This window comes from Monopterus albus, unplaced genomic scaffold, assembly GCF_001952655.1.
Source record: "Monopterus albus unplaced genomic scaffold, M_albus_1.0 scaffold135.1, whole genome shotgun sequence".
Taxonomy (NCBI): Eukaryota; Metazoa; Chordata; class Actinopteri; order Synbranchiformes; family Synbranchidae; genus Monopterus; species Monopterus albus.
In genome coordinates this window covers 308,680-326,395 of record NW_018128015.1, presented here as the reverse complement: position 1 = coordinate 326,395, position 17,716 = coordinate 308,680, and the positions used below count along the sequence as shown (strand labels likewise).

At 42.8% G+C, this 17,716-nt stretch overlaps 1 protein-coding gene across 2 annotated transcripts in view; it reads left to right on the top strand.

Annotated features, from left to right (window-relative positions):
• The first annotated feature begins 1,684 nt into the window (after nucleotides 1-1,684).
• adamts6 (ADAM metallopeptidase with thrombospondin type 1 motif, 6) overlaps nucleotides 1,685-17,716 on the top strand; it is a 52,968-nt gene continuing 36,936 nt past the window's right edge. The window contains exons 1-10 of one of the 2 annotated variants that reach the window (XM_020613563.1): nucleotides 1,685-2,207; nucleotides 3,627-3,998; nucleotides 4,094-4,482; nucleotides 6,185-6,359; nucleotides 6,979-7,187; nucleotides 7,332-7,415; nucleotides 9,372-9,517; nucleotides 10,443-10,486; nucleotides 13,293-13,398; nucleotides 14,962-15,108. In XM_020613563.1, the coding sequence (XP_020469219.1) occupies nucleotides 3,899-3,998; nucleotides 4,094-4,482; nucleotides 6,185-6,359; nucleotides 6,979-7,187; nucleotides 7,332-7,415; nucleotides 9,372-9,517; nucleotides 10,443-10,486; nucleotides 13,293-13,398; nucleotides 14,962-15,108 (1,400 nt within the window). In that variant the 5' untranslated portion in view covers nucleotides 1,685-2,207; nucleotides 3,627-3,898. Of the gene's footprint in view, nucleotides 2,737-3,626; nucleotides 3,999-4,093; nucleotides 4,483-6,184; nucleotides 6,360-6,978; nucleotides 7,188-7,331; nucleotides 7,416-9,371; nucleotides 9,518-10,442; nucleotides 10,487-13,292; nucleotides 13,399-14,961; nucleotides 15,109-17,716 lie in introns of both variants that reach the window. The other variant, XM_020613565.1, reaches the window with a different exon arrangement.

Here is a 17,716-nt window from a genome sequence, read left to right as displayed (position 1 = left end):
TGAGAGTGAAGTGCTCTGTTAGGATGATAAGGCTCTATGAGGTCTTTAAGATATGATGGAGCCTTGTCATTAAGGGCTTTGTATGTTAGGAGAAGGATTTTAAATTCTATTCTGAATTTTACAGGGAGCCAGTGGAGAGAAGCTAATATGGGAGAGATATGATCTCTCTTGCTAGTTCCTGTCAGTACTCTGGCTGCAGCATTTTGGATTAACTGGAGGCTTTTTAGGGAACTATTGGGACATCCTGATATGATGCTTTGCTGTAAACTAAACCACCAGTAGTATATAAACCAGCCAGAATCACCTCCATCTCTGCCAACTACATTAAAATTATGCTCACATAACAATGCATCAGCATTAACTGTCCAGTGGTATAACCCAGACAGAACAATTTAGCCTGCCTACTTATACTAGTAAAGTCAATTTTGCTAATTGTACTTTCATACTTTTGCTTGCAACAAAGGAATTGTACAGAGTGGTATTTCAACTTTTACTGAAGTACAGTAATGGATCATAATACAGCTTCTGCCGCTAACCAAAGGTGGTAAGACACACACTTTTATTGTGTGTGTATATACATTATTAACTGTGCGGCTGACACACCTTGACCTGGTTCACAGTAACAGAGCAGTCTGAGCTGGATTCACCTTGAAAATGCAGATTACACAGGTCTAAGAGTTAACTGTAATTTAGTGACTACACAACCATGTTTTTCTTCTGCAAATATCAAACAAAAGCACCTGAACATTCCCGAGTTTCACACCCTTGCTATGCTCCTGGCACACACACGGTGGCGCTGCGTCCCACAGACTGGCTGCACCTCCTCGGGCTGTCAGGAGTAATGACAACCTGACTCTAATGATGCCGGCTCCTACATAATGAGTGGCTGTAACTGCAACTCGGGAATAGGCATGAGTCTCAGTTTCCAACAGACTAAAGATAGATGTAAGCTCTAACCATGTGATTTATACCAGAGCATTAAATCCTGTTGTTTAATGCATTAATTTAAATCTTAATCTTCTGAGTCCTGCTTACTACAGCTGTCAGAAGTATAAAGCTGCATGAAAAGAAACTACACAAGCAAAGTACAGGACTTGAAACAGTGGTGGAAAGTAACCAAGTACATTTACTCAAGTACTGTAATTACAATTTTACAGCATTTCAGTTTTCTGCTTCATATTCAGATTTTCCCACATTTTAGAGGCAAATCTTGTACTTTTTACTGTACTACATGTATTTGATACACAATCAAATAAGTACAGTATAATCATCAAACTTTATTGATCCTGGTGGGAAAACTTACAAGCTACACAATAATACATCAATAATTATAATCCAATAGCCTAATATAACATACATTAACGTGAAATGTGCCACGACTGCTATTACTTTCGGTACTTCAAGTACATTCCGGTGCTAATACTTTTGTAGTTTTACTTAAGTAACATTTTGAATTCAGGACTCTTACTTGTAATAGAGTATTTTTACACTTTGGTATTGATACTCTTGCTTGAGTAAATAATCTGAGCACTTCTTCCGCCACTGAGTATTTTATAATGAGGTTTTGATGCTTTTAATTAAGTACATGATGTGAAATTTAGGCGAATATTGCCCCGAGAGCTGTTATTTCGGGGCACCAGTGACGGACATGCGCAGAGCTGATGGAAGAGGCACATCTGCACTGACGTCACTCCCACCCCTCCTCCCCAATGAAAAAGCTGCCAAAATGTAGCTGTCCGGGACTGGGACATACCCGGTGTCTGTCTGTAGTGAGGAGGAGCAGCTCCAACCAAAGCTCTGCTGGTGTTTGCATGCACTCCGCTCCAAAGCACGTCTGCTGTGGCGGTTTGCGAGGTGGCAGAAAACCCTCTGCAACCTCAGCTAACTTTTTAAAGGCCGCTCTGAGCCACCACCACCAAGAACACAAAGTTATAAAATTATAAAGACGCCAGATAGACTAGAAGTAGACACTTCTGCTGCTGGAGGGAATCCAAGAAAGCCTTTGAAAAGCTGCCTTCTTTGTGACAGTGTCTGCTCTGAGATACTGCTGCTGGTCTGAAGGGGAGACTGCAGTTTCACAGGATGACAGAGTCCGAAAGGAGATGAAAATAGGAGAGCAGAGGAGGACTGTGTGCGGAACCTCAGAGTCTTTTGTCCTGAGCTCTCCCTGCACAGTTGGACCGGAGCTGACAATGAAGATGAGCGTGGTAAATATCTCCCTAACACCCTCGACTGTTGAGGATAGCACGATAACTTTCAGGCAGTTTTTGTCGAGTGGGCATTTAAACCCTCCCAGGGACAGTGCTTACAAACCAGTAGTTGTCCTGTTCTGCTCAGATTTCAAGAGTTCAGGCAAGGTTTCTTGATGGCATTTGCATGGAAAAAGTGCAGTTTTGGAAACATTTACGCACTGTATCTACACTTGCAGAGTGTACATTTTGCACAGTTTTACGTTTGTATTTCGCATCGGGTTGTTCAAACTAACAAAACCTTTTGTGGTTCACGCCTTTTGCAAGAAAGCCGTGGTTTATTTTGAGTTGCCGCTCCTGCAGGCTTGTATTTGAGGCACCGGTGTGTGCACACGGGCCGGCTGCCAACTGTCTGGGTCAGAGCGGCCAAGTAGGTAGCGCTGTCTGTCTGGACCGCTGGAGCTCTAGAGCTGAAGAAATACGCACCTCGTTTCCAAAGGCGGTCATCCGGAGTCCGTTCACTCCTCTTTTGCTTGGATCCGCTGAGGTGTGTTTATAGTCAGCTAGTTTGCACATGCTGTGCGTAAAAGCAGCGAGTAAAACCACGATCTGCTGAGATTATTTCACGTCGACCAGTCAGCACCGTGAAGATGTATGCATCCTTCTTACCGATGTTACGCTTCAATTGCACCATATAGTCTCGTTCTCTTCATCTTGCGTTTTAAGGACATCAGTATCCAATTAATAACGCAGCGTCACTTCGCAGAAACATAACTTAAATTAGTGCTGCTACTGGCAATTTGCCAATTAAGTGTCAAATAAAATGTTCAAGTTAAACGATATATTGAGTGACAGGACCCTGCTCAGTGTTAAAGAACTTTGTATCGGGTTTTAATTACATTACTACAGACTAGAGCCAGGAATAATGGCTATTTCTTTAAAGCTGCAGTACTGCTTGATGACAGAACATTTATTTTGATAGCGGATTGTTCCAGCCTTTTTCAAAGCAAAATCCAGCTTCACAAATGTGAGGATTTGCTGCCTATTGATGGCTTGTTGGCAACTGAACAATTTCAGGTCAAGAAATCTGGAGAGTACTCAAAAGGATGAATCAGTTAGTTGAGAAAATCATTGGTAGATTCATTACTAATAAACATAATTCTTAGTTGCAACCCAGATGTTTATTCCCATTGTTGTTTGGTCTAAATGGCAGCAAATAGCCAGACATCTTTAAAATCTCTGGTTTTGTCCAAATATATTCAAAAATACAGAAAAGCAGCAGATCCTCACAACTGAGAAGCTGGAAACTAAGAGTATGTGGCATTTTTGCTTTAGAAAATTGGAACTGGTTATTAGAATAATCAAAATGGCAATATGCTTGAGCAATAATTCCAAGAAACAAAAGATCATTCAGCCCCTCACTGACTTCCTCCACAGGAATGCAGATGGATTGGTCAGGACAAGTTCCCAGTATAGCTCTTCCTCTTTGGAGTTACACCTGAGAGTGACCGTCTAATGGATTAAGCTGTGAGATGTGGAAGGTCTCGCCTTCAGGAAAACTCTGAAACCCGGAGGAGCACAACGAGAACATTTACGTGAAGGAGACAAACCATGGACTTGTTATGGTGTTGCATCGGAGCGATCGTGTGCTTTTAGCCTCTCTGTAGCACCCTCTGCCCCCAACCCCATGTCACATCTTGCCCTGAATTATGGAAATTTTGTGGAAGACGCTGACTTGGACACTGAGCCTGGTGGTGATGGCTGCTTCTGAGTTTCAAAGCATCAACAGACTTTCCTACAACTCTCAAGGTACGATGTAGACAGGTGGACAGAAAGATGCAAAGCCTGTGTTGTAACCGAGAGTATGTTCACTGTAACATCTTCTTTTCTTTCTCCTGTAAAAGAGGAGTTCCTGTCCTACCTGCAGCACTACCAGCTGACTGTCCCAGTGCAGGTGGATGAGAACGGAGAGTTCCTGAGCTACACTGTGAAGCACCACCGGCCGGGCCGAAGGAGACGGGGTGCGGCGGACCCCATAATGGGACCAGTGCCTGCCTTAGATCCAGAGCCTCCGGAGCCTCGGCTGTTCTACCGTCTGTCAGCCTATGGGAAGCACTTTCACTTAAACCTGACACTCAACCCCCACCTGGTGTCGAAACATTTTACAGTGGAGTACTGGGGCAAAGAAGGGCCGGAGTGGCGTCATAACATGGTAGATAACTGTCACTATGTTGGATTCTTGCAAAATCAGCACAACATGACCAGAGTGGCAGTCAGCAACTGCAAGGGCTTGGTGAGTACAAAGCAGCCTTTTGTGACCAGCTCTCACACTCTACTAGGCCTTTGAGCCACACTGTTTACCTCAAATGAACCTTAATACTAAGGTCAGAATATACACCTAGCTTGTGCTGTGCTAGTGCCAGCCAATCTCTCAGAGACACAGCCAGAGGATTAGACAAAGTGTAGTTTGCTAACAGAGTCTTGGCCTCTCCCCACTTGGCACACTGGGTCTACAGGCAGCTTGGAGTGAAATGATGCTCATGTAGAAAAAGTCACACCCTCTTCTTTCCATTTGTGCATTAAATCTGACACTTTATCCTCAAATGATAACAGACGTTCCTTTAGCTGATCCTTTTTGTGATCTGTAAAGTACTGTGTTTAACAGTTACAAGGCTCTGTTATAAAACAAAACTGAACAGCCCTAGCATCACATCTTATTATCCTGTCCAAGCCTTCAGTCTTCATGCTTTGACTGACAGACTGTGTCACTGTCCACTTTCTCTTTGCACATCAAGGAATTGGCAGAACATTTTGTTACCTGTTTTGCTTCAGAATAACTCTAAAGATGGAAAAGAAGGCCCTGTTTCTTATTGGCAAATGGAATCATGTTGAGAAAACATGCAGCTAAAGGTGTTGGCAAGACCTGCTCCGAGTATCATAAATTGAATTAGTGTTTGCCCTTTTTTCTAACAACACCAAAAATGGACAAAGCTGGGTCTGAACTTCAATGTCATCAATCAGCTGTCTGGACAGATCTTGGCATCACATACTAATAAAACCCCAACGTGAAAATGTTTCTGCTTGCTAATGTCATGTGTGGTTAATTACTTTCATTGTTTTACAGAGCCAAGTCAGAGCTTTCTGCAAACTCTGAGTCTTCTCAGTTGTTGCTCCATGGAGGGTGTTAAATAGCAGAGAACAATGTTTTTAATGTTGGGCTTGTAATTGATTGTTTGGAGTTTTTAATTTGACTGCAGACTAGTGATTAATATATTGTATGTGCTAAAACATGAGGCCATCAGGAAGAGGCCAATTTAAAGGGCCACTCCAGCTCTTTAGTAGTGCCCGTCCACATAGTTGGGAGGCTTGCAGGAGACAAAATAAGTAAAAATATATGCAGATACAGATTCATTAATGCAAGTTTCCCGCACAAATTAAAAAACTTGAATGGTTACATCTTTGAGAGAATTTGCGCTGCCCAGGGGAAATCTAATCACATCCTTCAATAAAGAGCCCAAGTCCTGATGTCATGTTGGGTCGAGCTTCAGCTGCACTAGCTTCTGTAACTCAGTGCGACCGCTCATTCAACATTTTCCCCTTTGTTCTTTGGGCTTTCTGAAAAATGAAGCATGTCTCTTGGGATTCTCTTTTGAAACAAGTGGAGCGAGCCATACGGCATGCTGCTGAGAAAGGCTCAGTTCCAAAGCTGGGTTTTTACTTATTAGTGTCGGTACAATAGGATTTTTTTGTTTCATTTCAGCTCTCTATTCACTATTACATTATGACTTTCTATACATTCATGCCAGCTGTAAAATTTGCTTTGCGTACTGTATAGTTCAAAATAGCTGAGTGGAAGTACACAAAACAGTAAAAACAAACAAACAAAACGAAACAGTAGGTTTTCCCTCCTGCCTTTTTCTTCATTTGTTCATTTAGTATCAGTGTTTGCTTGTGTTTGTAACATGTTTCTTTTCCCGATCCTCTTTCCCAACAAGCACGGAGTTATAACAACAGAGGAAGAACAGTATTTAATAGAGCCATTACAGAACATATCCTCCACCACCTCCAGTGAATGGGACCTGGAAGGAGTGCAGCAACATGTTATTTATAAAATGTCTGCCATTGCCTCACCACAAGAGCATAGCCAGGAGTTCAGCTGTGGCATTTCAGGTTGGTGAACCTCCATTTGGGTTGGACTCTGTGTGGGTGGGACTGACGTAAATGAATAACTATACATAGCAGGTTAGAGGAAGTGCTGGTTTGGTTCTAGGGCCGGGTTCTGGGGGCCTCTTGTGTGCTATAGTTGCTCCTGGCCTGGACACCTTTCAACCTGTAAGAGAAAGGCTCGCTCCAGCTTTCATGAAAGGCCCTTCAGTGCATAAAGGCCACTTGGTTCTGACTTTTACAGGGGCACAAATCCTATTTATGGAACCAACAATCATTCAGATTTAAAAATTTAGACAACTCAGTTCCCTCAAATACTCTGTCTGTTGAGACATGACGAATTGGAAAGAGAACCAGGTGGATATTTAGGTATTTGGGCCAAGGTCTTATAAGAAACAGCAAGGGCTGTCATCGGCAGGAAACTCACATGCCCTGACATGTACCATCTTCTAGCTTCTTCCCAGGTTATAAAGCAAAGGCTTAAGCTGCAGGGTTCAGAGGGGCAGAGTCCCTCTGTGCATCTATCACACGCCAACCAGCTCTCTCAAAAAGATGATGCATCTTAATTGTGATGCGAATGTTACTTCTTTATTCACTACAACCTTTTTCTCCCTGTCATTCATAGACCTCATTAAAAACAGTGCACCCTGTCAGTTTAGCACACCCTCCCCTGCCCCCCACAACGAGAGCGAGCAGTCGAACAGCACCCACCGGCAGAGGCGCTCCATCAGCACTGAGCGCTTTGTGGAGACACTGGTGGTCGCTGATAAAATGATGGTCGGTTACCACGGACGCAAAGACATTGAGCACTACATCTTGTCTGTAATGAATATTGTAAGTTTGATCCTACTTTTTGGTCACATTGTTTGTCTGCTGTACTTTTGCATGTACATTTTCTTCTTAGTGGATACGCATGTGCTGTGACACATGGACATAATTTGTCTGACTTTGTGTCTTTTCTTCTTTTCTGGAGGTCAGGTTGCCAAACTTTACCGTGATGCCAGTCTAGGAAATGTTGTGAACATTATTGTGACCCGGCTGATTGTTCTGACTGAAGATCAGGTAAGAAAACCTCTTCTCTGTGTCACTGTCTTGAGAATTAATTTAACTGACTTTGAACTGTCAATGCAGTATTACCTTGTTTATTACCATGAGCCCTGTTTTTATAGTATGTGTACTCTTACCTGTAGTGAGTATAAAACTGATATGCTTGGCGTGAGCGGGCTGCAGTATTTTATGCGATTGTCGTGGCTGAAGTGGAAAGAGAACAGAGACTATTCACCATATGGCCGCCACTTCAGATGAAAGATGTGCTGTGGTATCTTCCCTCTGGGAGCCTTGATTGAGGGTTTTTACATGCACCGTGTGTGTGTGATGGGAGAAACAGAGCGTCTTCCTAGCATCTGTTTTTTCTAAAGGGTCTTCATGTAGCATCGGGTCCAAAAAGCAAGTTTTCATGTAAAGTGGAGCCACACTTTGATCCAGTAGGAAGAAGTACTTGTCTATCAGATGTTTTGGATAAACTGAACAGAAAACACCTTTACAAAACAACATTCATGGTGAAAGTGAATCAGTGATGTGTTGTCCAGTACTGTGTTGTATTTATTCACCGGGCAAACTGAAATCAGCTCTGCATCCCCGCTGGCGGTATAATAGTTTACTGTAGGATAATGATTAATGGAAGTCGATGTGTTCTGCAGACTCTACACAACTTCCCCAGCTAGTCCTACTGCTTCCATTTCTCCAGCTTTTTCTTATTATGCAAGTCCTTGTTGTGCTCTACTCCCTCTTTGACTTGTCTAAGTCTCCCTGCTATCAATTATTTTACCTTTACTACAACTGCATCTACTTTTAAATCAAATACACATTGTTCTTTTCAAAAAATGGGTCCTTTAACCTCCGTCTGATCCTAGCACAGTACTCCTCCAAATAATTCATCCCAATAATTGTTCTACTCTACAGGCTTGCTCACTCACCGGTTAGCACTGTGAAAGCATGGCATTAAGTTTAGGGTCATTTGCTGCATTTATGTCTTCAGTGGGCAGTAGACAGAAGAGACAGACAGGAGAGGAGGGGAGAGAGACATGCAGCAAAGGTCTCTGGCTGTAATCAAACCAGGAAGGTTGTGGGAACGTAATGTACTGCTTAAGCAATATTCCAGCTGCTTTTAATTAGTGCACACATATTCACCATGAAAAGGATCTTTTCAAGTTGCACGGTAATGTTATACAGGACCGCATATAGGACAAGACGCAATCCGACACAATAATATGTCAAACCACTTCACAGTATGATATGATACTTCAAGACGTGATATGATACAAAACAAAATGATACAATATGACAAGACACCCTACAGATGCAATGCTGAACTAGACGGCACTCAGAGTACAAACCTGAGTTTCCCATAATGCCATTGCACCTAAAAGCAATATTCCCATGACAGTGTGACCTTCATAATATGAATCTTTGACCATGAAACCAACCTCTAACATTTGGAATCACACTGATATCATTATTAGTTTGAAAGTTATACAAGAAAAATGATATTTCACTAATGGCTGTTTTCTTCAGGATGTAGCTCAGTAACTTTTGAAGATATGTCAGATCTGTTGACACCTACTGAGGCAGCAGAGTGTCAGCTAGGTTCTGACCGTAGTTGCGAGTCTGTAGCTTTGTCTCACAGCAGCCGGTTTTCTGTGAGCATTCTGGATCAGCAGACCTGGATTATTACTTGGATCCAGACCAGACTTTGGTGTGTGGTAGATACTGTGGGGATGTTATTGTGCAATTTTTGTCCAAACATTGTGTGTGACGTTAGAAGCAAACATACTGAAGCTGGCCCTATCTCACAATGGTGGAGAATCCGTAAAAAAGTTCCTGGATCATTAAAATCCAACACAAATGATACAATACCAGACTAATCATAATAATGATAATCCAAAAAACATGACGGCACAAAACGACAACACGACACTACTTGACATGACGCGATACAGTGTTGTGTTGTCTTTGCAGCCAAACCTGGAGATTAACCACCATGCTGACAAGTCTCTGGACAGTTTCTGTAAGTGGCAGAAGTCCATCCTGTCTCACCACGGCGATGGCAATAGTATTCCTGAAAACGGGATGGCTCATCATGACAACGCTGTCCTAATCACCCGGTAAGTTTCAAGCTCATATCTGAAGACAGTTTGCTCACACACCCACAATAATGATCCAGTGCAGATTCGTGTACTTTAGACATGTTTCTTTTGGTTGTTGCTCACGCTGCTGATAGTAGACTTGTGAAAAATAATGTAAAAGCTTTTATGTAAACTTTAAAAGTAAAAAGATCAGACATCAAGCCAATTCCAACTTTGTAATTCATCCAAACACATAAATGAAGGTATAATTTGACAAATATAGTGATATTATCACAGGGACTGAGCCCTTCGTGGTCTGTTGTTACAATCTGGTTCACAAGAGGCTGACACTGTCTCTGCTCATCATAAAAGTGACCTACAGCTCCGCTGCTTCTTCGTCAGTCTCTGTGTCGGATAGCATTCTGCCTTGTTTGGAATGTGGCCTGTCACGAAATCAGGGAAACAAATCAAAATAAATAGGCTTCCTTCCTAAACGAGGTCATGATTGTACCTCAGCGGGTTGGAGCCGCTCCACTGTGAAGGAGGGAAGAGGAGCTTGTGGTGAGAGAAAAGAAGGGAGGGAGGCAGAAAGAAATTAAATTAGCTGTGCCCTTGGTTTTAAGAGATTGAAAGCTTTAGGAAGGACTGGATCGCTCATTTGAAATGTATGTTGCGTCTTCGTTTTTCTCCGCTCTGTTGGATTGTATGTGAGTTAACAGCAGTGACACAGCACGACCGAAGCATTTCACTTAAATCATATTTATGTCTGACCTCCGCGTGTTGCTGGGTGGCATTTTGCAAAAGGCTCAGGCTATAGATGGATGAATGAACCAGGTGTTTTCATGACTTCATTAGATGCTATTGAGGTTATATCCCACTAAACACTGAAAGAATGTCGAGGAAAATACTGTAAAAAAATGTAGAATCAATTTAAATGTTTATTTATATTTCCCTTTTTTTGCAGGTACGATATCTGCACCTACAAGAACAAACCCTGTGGTACCTTAGGTGAGTGGGTTAAAAAGAGTAAAGCTTATGCTAACATGTATTTTCTTGCCTAATTGGTCATTTTAGCTGCAGGTGACTATATGATTCTCAGGTTTAGGATTTAAGTCTTCCTCTGGAGAGGTTTTTATTTTCACCTTTGCCCTCAGACAAACCTTATTGAGCAACCCTCACAGGCTCCTTTAGAAGAACACCAGACTGTGGCTGTAGCTGTTTTCACATATGTAGCACACAAGGCAGGACATGACGCGGTCACGTAGCTGGTTTGTAATTTGATGAGTCTCTTGCCGTTCTTTGAATTTGTCAGGCGATTTCAGCATTGCCCTTAACAACAGAAGTCCCTGAATCTCATCATGGTGTCTTTGTGTAAATGTCTGTTTTTCTTCACCAACAGATGCTTGTATTCTACTGGTTTTGCATCAGTTACATGATGTAAAGTCATCAACACACCCACTAGCTTGGTGTGAATACTCCAGACAATATGTATTCACACACGGGTTCACTCGGACGTTACACGGGCTTTGTATTCAGGAGCCAACAGGGTAAAATCTGTTTAATGTCCGGGCCAAATGACTTGGGCATTTGCACATACAGCTCCTCCAGGTAACGTCTAGATAAGTTCAGGGTGTCACTGCATCTTTGAAAAGGGTGAGGGATGTTTTCATGTGTGTTATTATAGCTCCTCAGTGTCTCTAGTCTGTTAGCTAAGGCCAGGAGCCCTGAACCTGGACAGCCATGGTCACCTCCTCCGCTTCTCACCTCGGTTTGTTTAAGGTGTTTACACTTCCACCAGGGACCAGAGAGAGAAAGGAAAAGGTATGTGTTGGAAAGCTGAGGAGGGAGACTTAGGTGGGGGGAGATAGAGAAGGAGAGGAGGAGTTGAAAGGAAAATGGAAGGGGAAAAGGACAATTACAGGGAGTGTTAGAGAATGCAGGAGAGGAGACAGAGTGGGTGATAATGCTGGTTGTAGCAGTATTGGGTTTGGAAAAGGACAGCAAGCAGTGGCAGAAAGACACACACTCCCCCTCGGCCCCCCATCCAACCCCAAACCTCTTACCTCCCAGCCCTTCTTCTCTCCCCATCTTATCTTTGTAAAGGCCCCGCAGGCACCACAGTATATCTTGGAGGTAATATTGTGACTTCAGGGGTGGTTTGACAGACTGACCGCATTCGTCACATTCCCCGGTCGCTTTAATTGCCCTGGCATCTGCTTAGCTTCCTCACTGTCTCACTCCATCCTCCCCCTCTGCACCTCACCTCCCTTCCCTCTCCTCTCGGGGATCATGCTCCCAGGTCAGATCTGTGGCCTTAAGGGTCACGGAGTAATCACGAGCCTGGAGATAATACACAGTCCTCCCTGGTGTTAAGAAAACAACTTGCAATGCGATGTGTGTGTTTGCGCTCACCCATGACCCACACACAGACACACACACTTTACTCTCTCTAACACACACACATTCTTAAACTAATCGTAGAGTAGCCTCCCTTCCTTTCCCTCCCTCTCTCCTTCTTTCTTCACCTTCAGGCTCCCTCTCTCCCTGCAGTAATGGTGTCAGTGGCCTCCTGATTTGCGAGTCTATTCTTGTTTGGCCTCTTAGTGAAGAGGATACAAAAGCCATGCCACTTTTAGCACTTTAACAGTTCATGCAATCTATGCAGGAAGGTCTGAAGCAGCACTGACCATCAAAAGGTGATTTAAGCCAAAGTGTAGATGCAAGTGTGCAATGTTCACCATTATCAAGTTTGCAAAATGACAAATAGCAACAGATCTCTGTGGAGACTGTAACAGTCCTCTCATTAACATCTGAAACAAATAAATGTCATATTCCCATCAGATTTTCCACATGGTTGCTTTATTGACTCTCCTCTTGACACCTCACACTCAGTAGTGGAAGTAAACGCAGGTTAATTGACATCTTTTTTTGCCAATTTCCTATAAATTTTGTTAAAATTTATGCTAAATATGGATGGATTAGTATTATAATCCAGGGATATCTGTGCTGTGGAACCTTTTTAGGTGCACAAAGGAAATACCGCTCTCTTCACTTGTGTTGGAGAGCATGCAGAAATCTAGAAATATCTCAAATGAAACAAAAATGTACCTAAGTGAGTCATGTGTTTTGTAAATTAAGTGAAGTGAGGCATTTTTATAGCTCTGCCTCTTTACAACAATATAATTAAAATGTTCTTTGCCTCACACGCATTAATGCACAACCCCCAACACACACACACACCTGCTTTGCACTGTCATATGATCCACTCTCCACTCACCTGTAGATGTAATCTGGGAAGAACTGCCTCCAGTCTTCCTATCTGACCTGTCAGGCTTTAGCAAAAAAGGACACCTGGATTTTGGAGCGGTTTTAACTTTAAACACCCTCTCCGTTCCCTTTCTCTGTGTCTCTCCGCACTCTGTTGTTCTCCAGTTTTTAAAATGACAAAAACATCTATATTTTCTGACAGGTTCCAGGTGGAGCGCACTGTTTTTCAGGGGGTTCTTATGTTCCCTTCCTTAGGTCATGTTCTACTTGATCTGTTGTTACAAGAACTGAAATGTATAAATCTAACTCTTGTCTAGACATTTTCCAGCAGTTGCTGTAGTTTGTAAGCAATAAAAAGTGCTCCAGTAGGTGATGCTCAGCCTAACTTCCACTGGTGAATCTATAGTGGCGACTTGCTCAGACTGTCTGTCAGCACCACGGTGAACATGCGATATGTGTGCAATCCCCACTTTATGACCATGACTCTTCAGAATGCTTCACCCTATATTTGTCAGTTTGTCTGGTGTGTGTGTGTCTTTGTTTCTAGGCTTGGCCTCGGTGGCTGGAATGTGTGAACCGGAGAGGAGCTGCAGCATCAATGAAGACATCGGCCTCGGTTCTGCTTTCACCATTGCACACGAGATCGGCCACAAGTGAGTCCTAGTATAAAATCTAAAATTTGTCATTACTTTCTGATGCAAATAGCAGTGGTGGGACCATGGACGGATTATGACACAGTGGGGTCCCTGGGCACAGATATGTTAAAGGCCCCCACCTCTCAAAGAAGACACCAAAGCAGGTTATTTTACCAAACCTGCTTTGAATTACTGTCAGAAATTCCAAAATCCACTGGTTTCAGTTTCTCAAATGTGAATATTTTCAGGTTATTATTATATTACCTCAACTGTATTTTTTATATCGTGCTAAATACAGTGGTAAACATAGTAAACGTTATATGTGCTAAACATCCTTAGCATAGCTTCATATAGCCGTTAGACTGGCTGTGGACACATTACAAGGGTCTTGTGCTCAAGCAAACTCCAGGTGGCGCTATACAAAAGGGAACTTTCTTAGCTACATGAAAAGAAAAGCAGTTTTTCAGTGTAAATGTAAAAAACCTCACATGACTGGTCACAAGTCTTCATTGGTCAGATTCCGGACTCAGTTCTGACTCTTGCAAACAGGATTCCTATGTTTGCTACATCTTAAAACTTTTTGTCACCTTCATGGCTGTGTGCTCTAATAACTGCTCTGATATGACTTATTACTTGGGTTCTCCAGACCTACATGTAGCTACCCACCCCCCCAGCAGACGTCTTGAACTGTACCTCCACATATGTCCTCATGCAAATGTCAGTGTCCACATACCTCTGGCTCTTTCTTCCTGAATATAAAGCACAATAATGATGATCTATTAGTCTACGTATCCCTCTCGAGAGACCTCAGCAAGATGGCCATTTCCTTTACTATGTCTCATGTCTGCTTCTGTTGTGGGGCAGTTGTAAAAATAGTCTCTGCTTCTAGAGGACATTAAAAAACCCACAGTGCAGCAGGGTTTTTAACTGGGGTGATTTATTTCTAGAGTAGGGTAAAATGTCATAAATGCCGCCTTAGAAAAACAGGTTCAGACTGTGTGATGTGGTTGGGTTTGGTATGTACATTAGGCCTGATTTGTGCTTCTACACTGTAAGGTAAAGGCAGCACTGATATCCTGCTGTGACAGGAGATTTACTGGCAAATACTATCCAGACAGATACGGTTTTTTAAAAGATGAATTATTGACTTTATAAAATGATTTATTTTGAGCCCTCAATGCAAAATAAAGCTTCTCGAATAACTTTGATAACAAGCAGTTGTTTGGGTCTCTCTCCGTTTTCTGGTGCAGCGACTGATTTAAAGGGCTTCACTCCGGGTCGGTGGTGATGCTCCCTCATGACCTGCTCAGACCTGCTGCTGGTGATTGACAGGCAAAGTGGTGATTAAAACTTTTTGTTCCTATCCAGTTCCAGACAGGGTTTGACCCTTGACCCTTGGCTCTCTTCCACACAGCTGTTTCAGAGCCACAGAGCTGGATCTTTACAGCCAGATCCACAGAGGGAGATGACCTCCAGTCAGCAGCCTGGACTATCCACTCCTATCTACACTGTGTAGTTAACTGGAGGTCAGACCATTATTCCTAACTGCATTAATTCCAGTTTTTATTTTCTGTGCTTCAGTTTTGGGATGAACCATGATGGAATTGGGAATTCCTGCGGTACCAAAGGCCACGAGACAGCCAAACTGATGGCCGCACACATAACAGCCAACACCAACCCTTTCTCCTGGTCTGTCTGCAGTAAAGACTACATCACCAGCTTTCTCGAGTAAGTGGATGATGGTTGCTCGCTCTGGGGCTGTCTGAGTGTGCTTGGACTTTGCCTCTGTGTGTGCCGTAGAGAAAAAAAGTGCATCCCTGTTTTCCTACTCGCTTGCAAATGTCTCGCCACTGGCTGGCCTTCGTGGTGACCCGCTAGGCGGTCTTGTATGCAGGTCCCTCGCCACTAATTCACATCTGCTTCATCACTGAGACTCCTGCCAGACCTCCTTGTGGCTGTGTACGATAACTGGGTGCCTTCCACTCTTGGATCCTCACACCACACGGCGAGTCATGCTAGAGCTTATGTGGTCGCTGGTGGTGTAGGCCAGCTGCCTTCAACCACTGCTGCACTGCTTGTGCACAGAGAACAAAAACCTAGAGCACACAAATAAATTAGAGAGTAAAGCAGAATAAGGGACCGCCATATTGACATGGTAAAAAAAAAAAAAGGTTTCATGGCTTTCTAGTGCTGAGATTGGTCAAACAAAACATCTGGAACCAGATGCATACATTTTTGTGCAGATTAATGGCTAAAACCGTGTGGATGCACGAAGACAGAAGTGAGCGTATGCATTGTTTTCATCCGATTTATAAAAAACACATACGCCTGGTTCTTTTCTTTAAAATCTCAATCATCGTTGAATTAGGTGCACAAGCTTCTTTTCCACTACCACCTTTAGCCGTAAATAGATGCAGACACACCCTAAATCAATCGTCTGCTCTGAAAAATGCTGTGTGAACCATGCATTATTGGACACGGCAATGAAAGCAACACTAAGGAAGAAGCGCAGTTTTAGTGAGTGTGAAACTGTGAGAGGTGCACAAAATGAAAACTGTCACCATTCACCAAACAATCAGAATGATTTCTAAATACTTTATCTTGTCTTATAGCCACATTGGCACAGTAACACCAGCCCAGACATCCTTAGACAAGAGCGTTACACACAGCTAGAGCTGTTTATAGAGTGCTGTAATTAAATCACACACCTGTAAAGGCTTATGCACAACATACACACACTGAATGGGAGCTGTTTTTAGAAGAAGTGAAGCTAAATTCAACCTTTCCTGACACTAATGGGGACAACAGTTGGATTCAGGACAACATCTCTGAGTGTGAGATTAAACAATGAACAGCCTGGCCTCACACAGTATCTTTAATAGATCTCAGTGAGGCTGCTGGCTGCTGATCACTGACACCGCTTCATCGACCGAGCTCAGAAGTGAATTAGAGAAGTGCATTATGCCCCTTCTCTGGGAAACAGCTATAACAATCAGAAAGTGGTCAGGATTGTTCTCTCAGATGAAACATGTTGCTGCTCTTCTTTAACCATCAGAGAGTGAGGGATTCCTTCACTACACTCTGAAACTGTTTGCTTGCAGCAATGTTATGATGTTTTTAAACTACAGCAAAGAGCCACATTGACTGTAGAACTAGTGCACAGTTGTTCCAAGACCAAAATTATACAACAGCAACAGAATTAACATGTCCTGTTCTGCTCTGGGTGAGTCATTGTGTTGTTAAAGCTGCTCAAATCAATCATTTTTACATTAACTGTGCCAGAAAATATGGTGTATAAGGTGAAAGGGGATTTTACAACAGCTTTTTCCTGCCGCAGTAAGACTGAAGGCAAATACAAAATGTGAAAAACCTGTGCAATAACCCTTCATTACCCTTCTAAGTAGAAGACCATAAACAATTACACTATGTGCAATATCTGAAACTCCCCATTTTACTTACTATCTTATTCCTGTATCCACAATTTTATCAACAATTTTGTATTCTTGGGTGATCATATATTTAGACTAGGTGTTCGCTCTTTTGGCTTTAAACTCTTTAGCTGACTCCAGGAGAGCCCTGCACAAGAAAGGGGTCACTTGTAGTGACAAATCCACAGACTTATCACTGACTCTGTAGTTCCTCTCCGTTCTAGACAAGTTTAGGTTTTGCAACTACACTATATTGGTTCATTCTCAGTGGTTATCAGCATTGTTTCCAGATGCAGGAGACAGCTGTGCTGAGCAAAAAAGCTCTGATAAATTGATTGCATACCTGCCCAACACCAAACAGCACAGACAAGCCAGTAGCGCATGTAGCTTCTAAAGAGCCCTTATGGCTGGCTGGTGGAGACATAACACAATGCTAAAAGGTGAATGAATTATGGACTGCTTGATGGTCAAATGCTTGCTAATGTTGATTCATGTTTGTTGGATATGTAACGCCTTCACCATATCAGTGCAAGCGTTCATAGGGTATAAAGCAGACTGTTTAAACTGAAGGAGAACAGGAAAGATGGCAAAAATAGGTTCAGAAGGTTCATATCAGGACACTTCTACTGACTTTAACACAGGCTGCATCACTGTCTGAAAGAGGCTCATACTGTAATCGAGCAGGAGCCAGATTTACTTAAATATCCTTTTTCTGCTACAACAGGTTTGGTTCCCTGATTGCAATGACAGTGTTACATGCCAGCTTCCAGCTGAGACACAAAGAGCCAATTCTGGGATGCTCCATTTGTGGCTTGAGTATCTGAAGAGGCCAAAGCTGTGCTGTAACACACAAAACACCAAACCCTCACTTTAAGCAGAATCACTTCTTGCTTAGTTTATTGTACCTC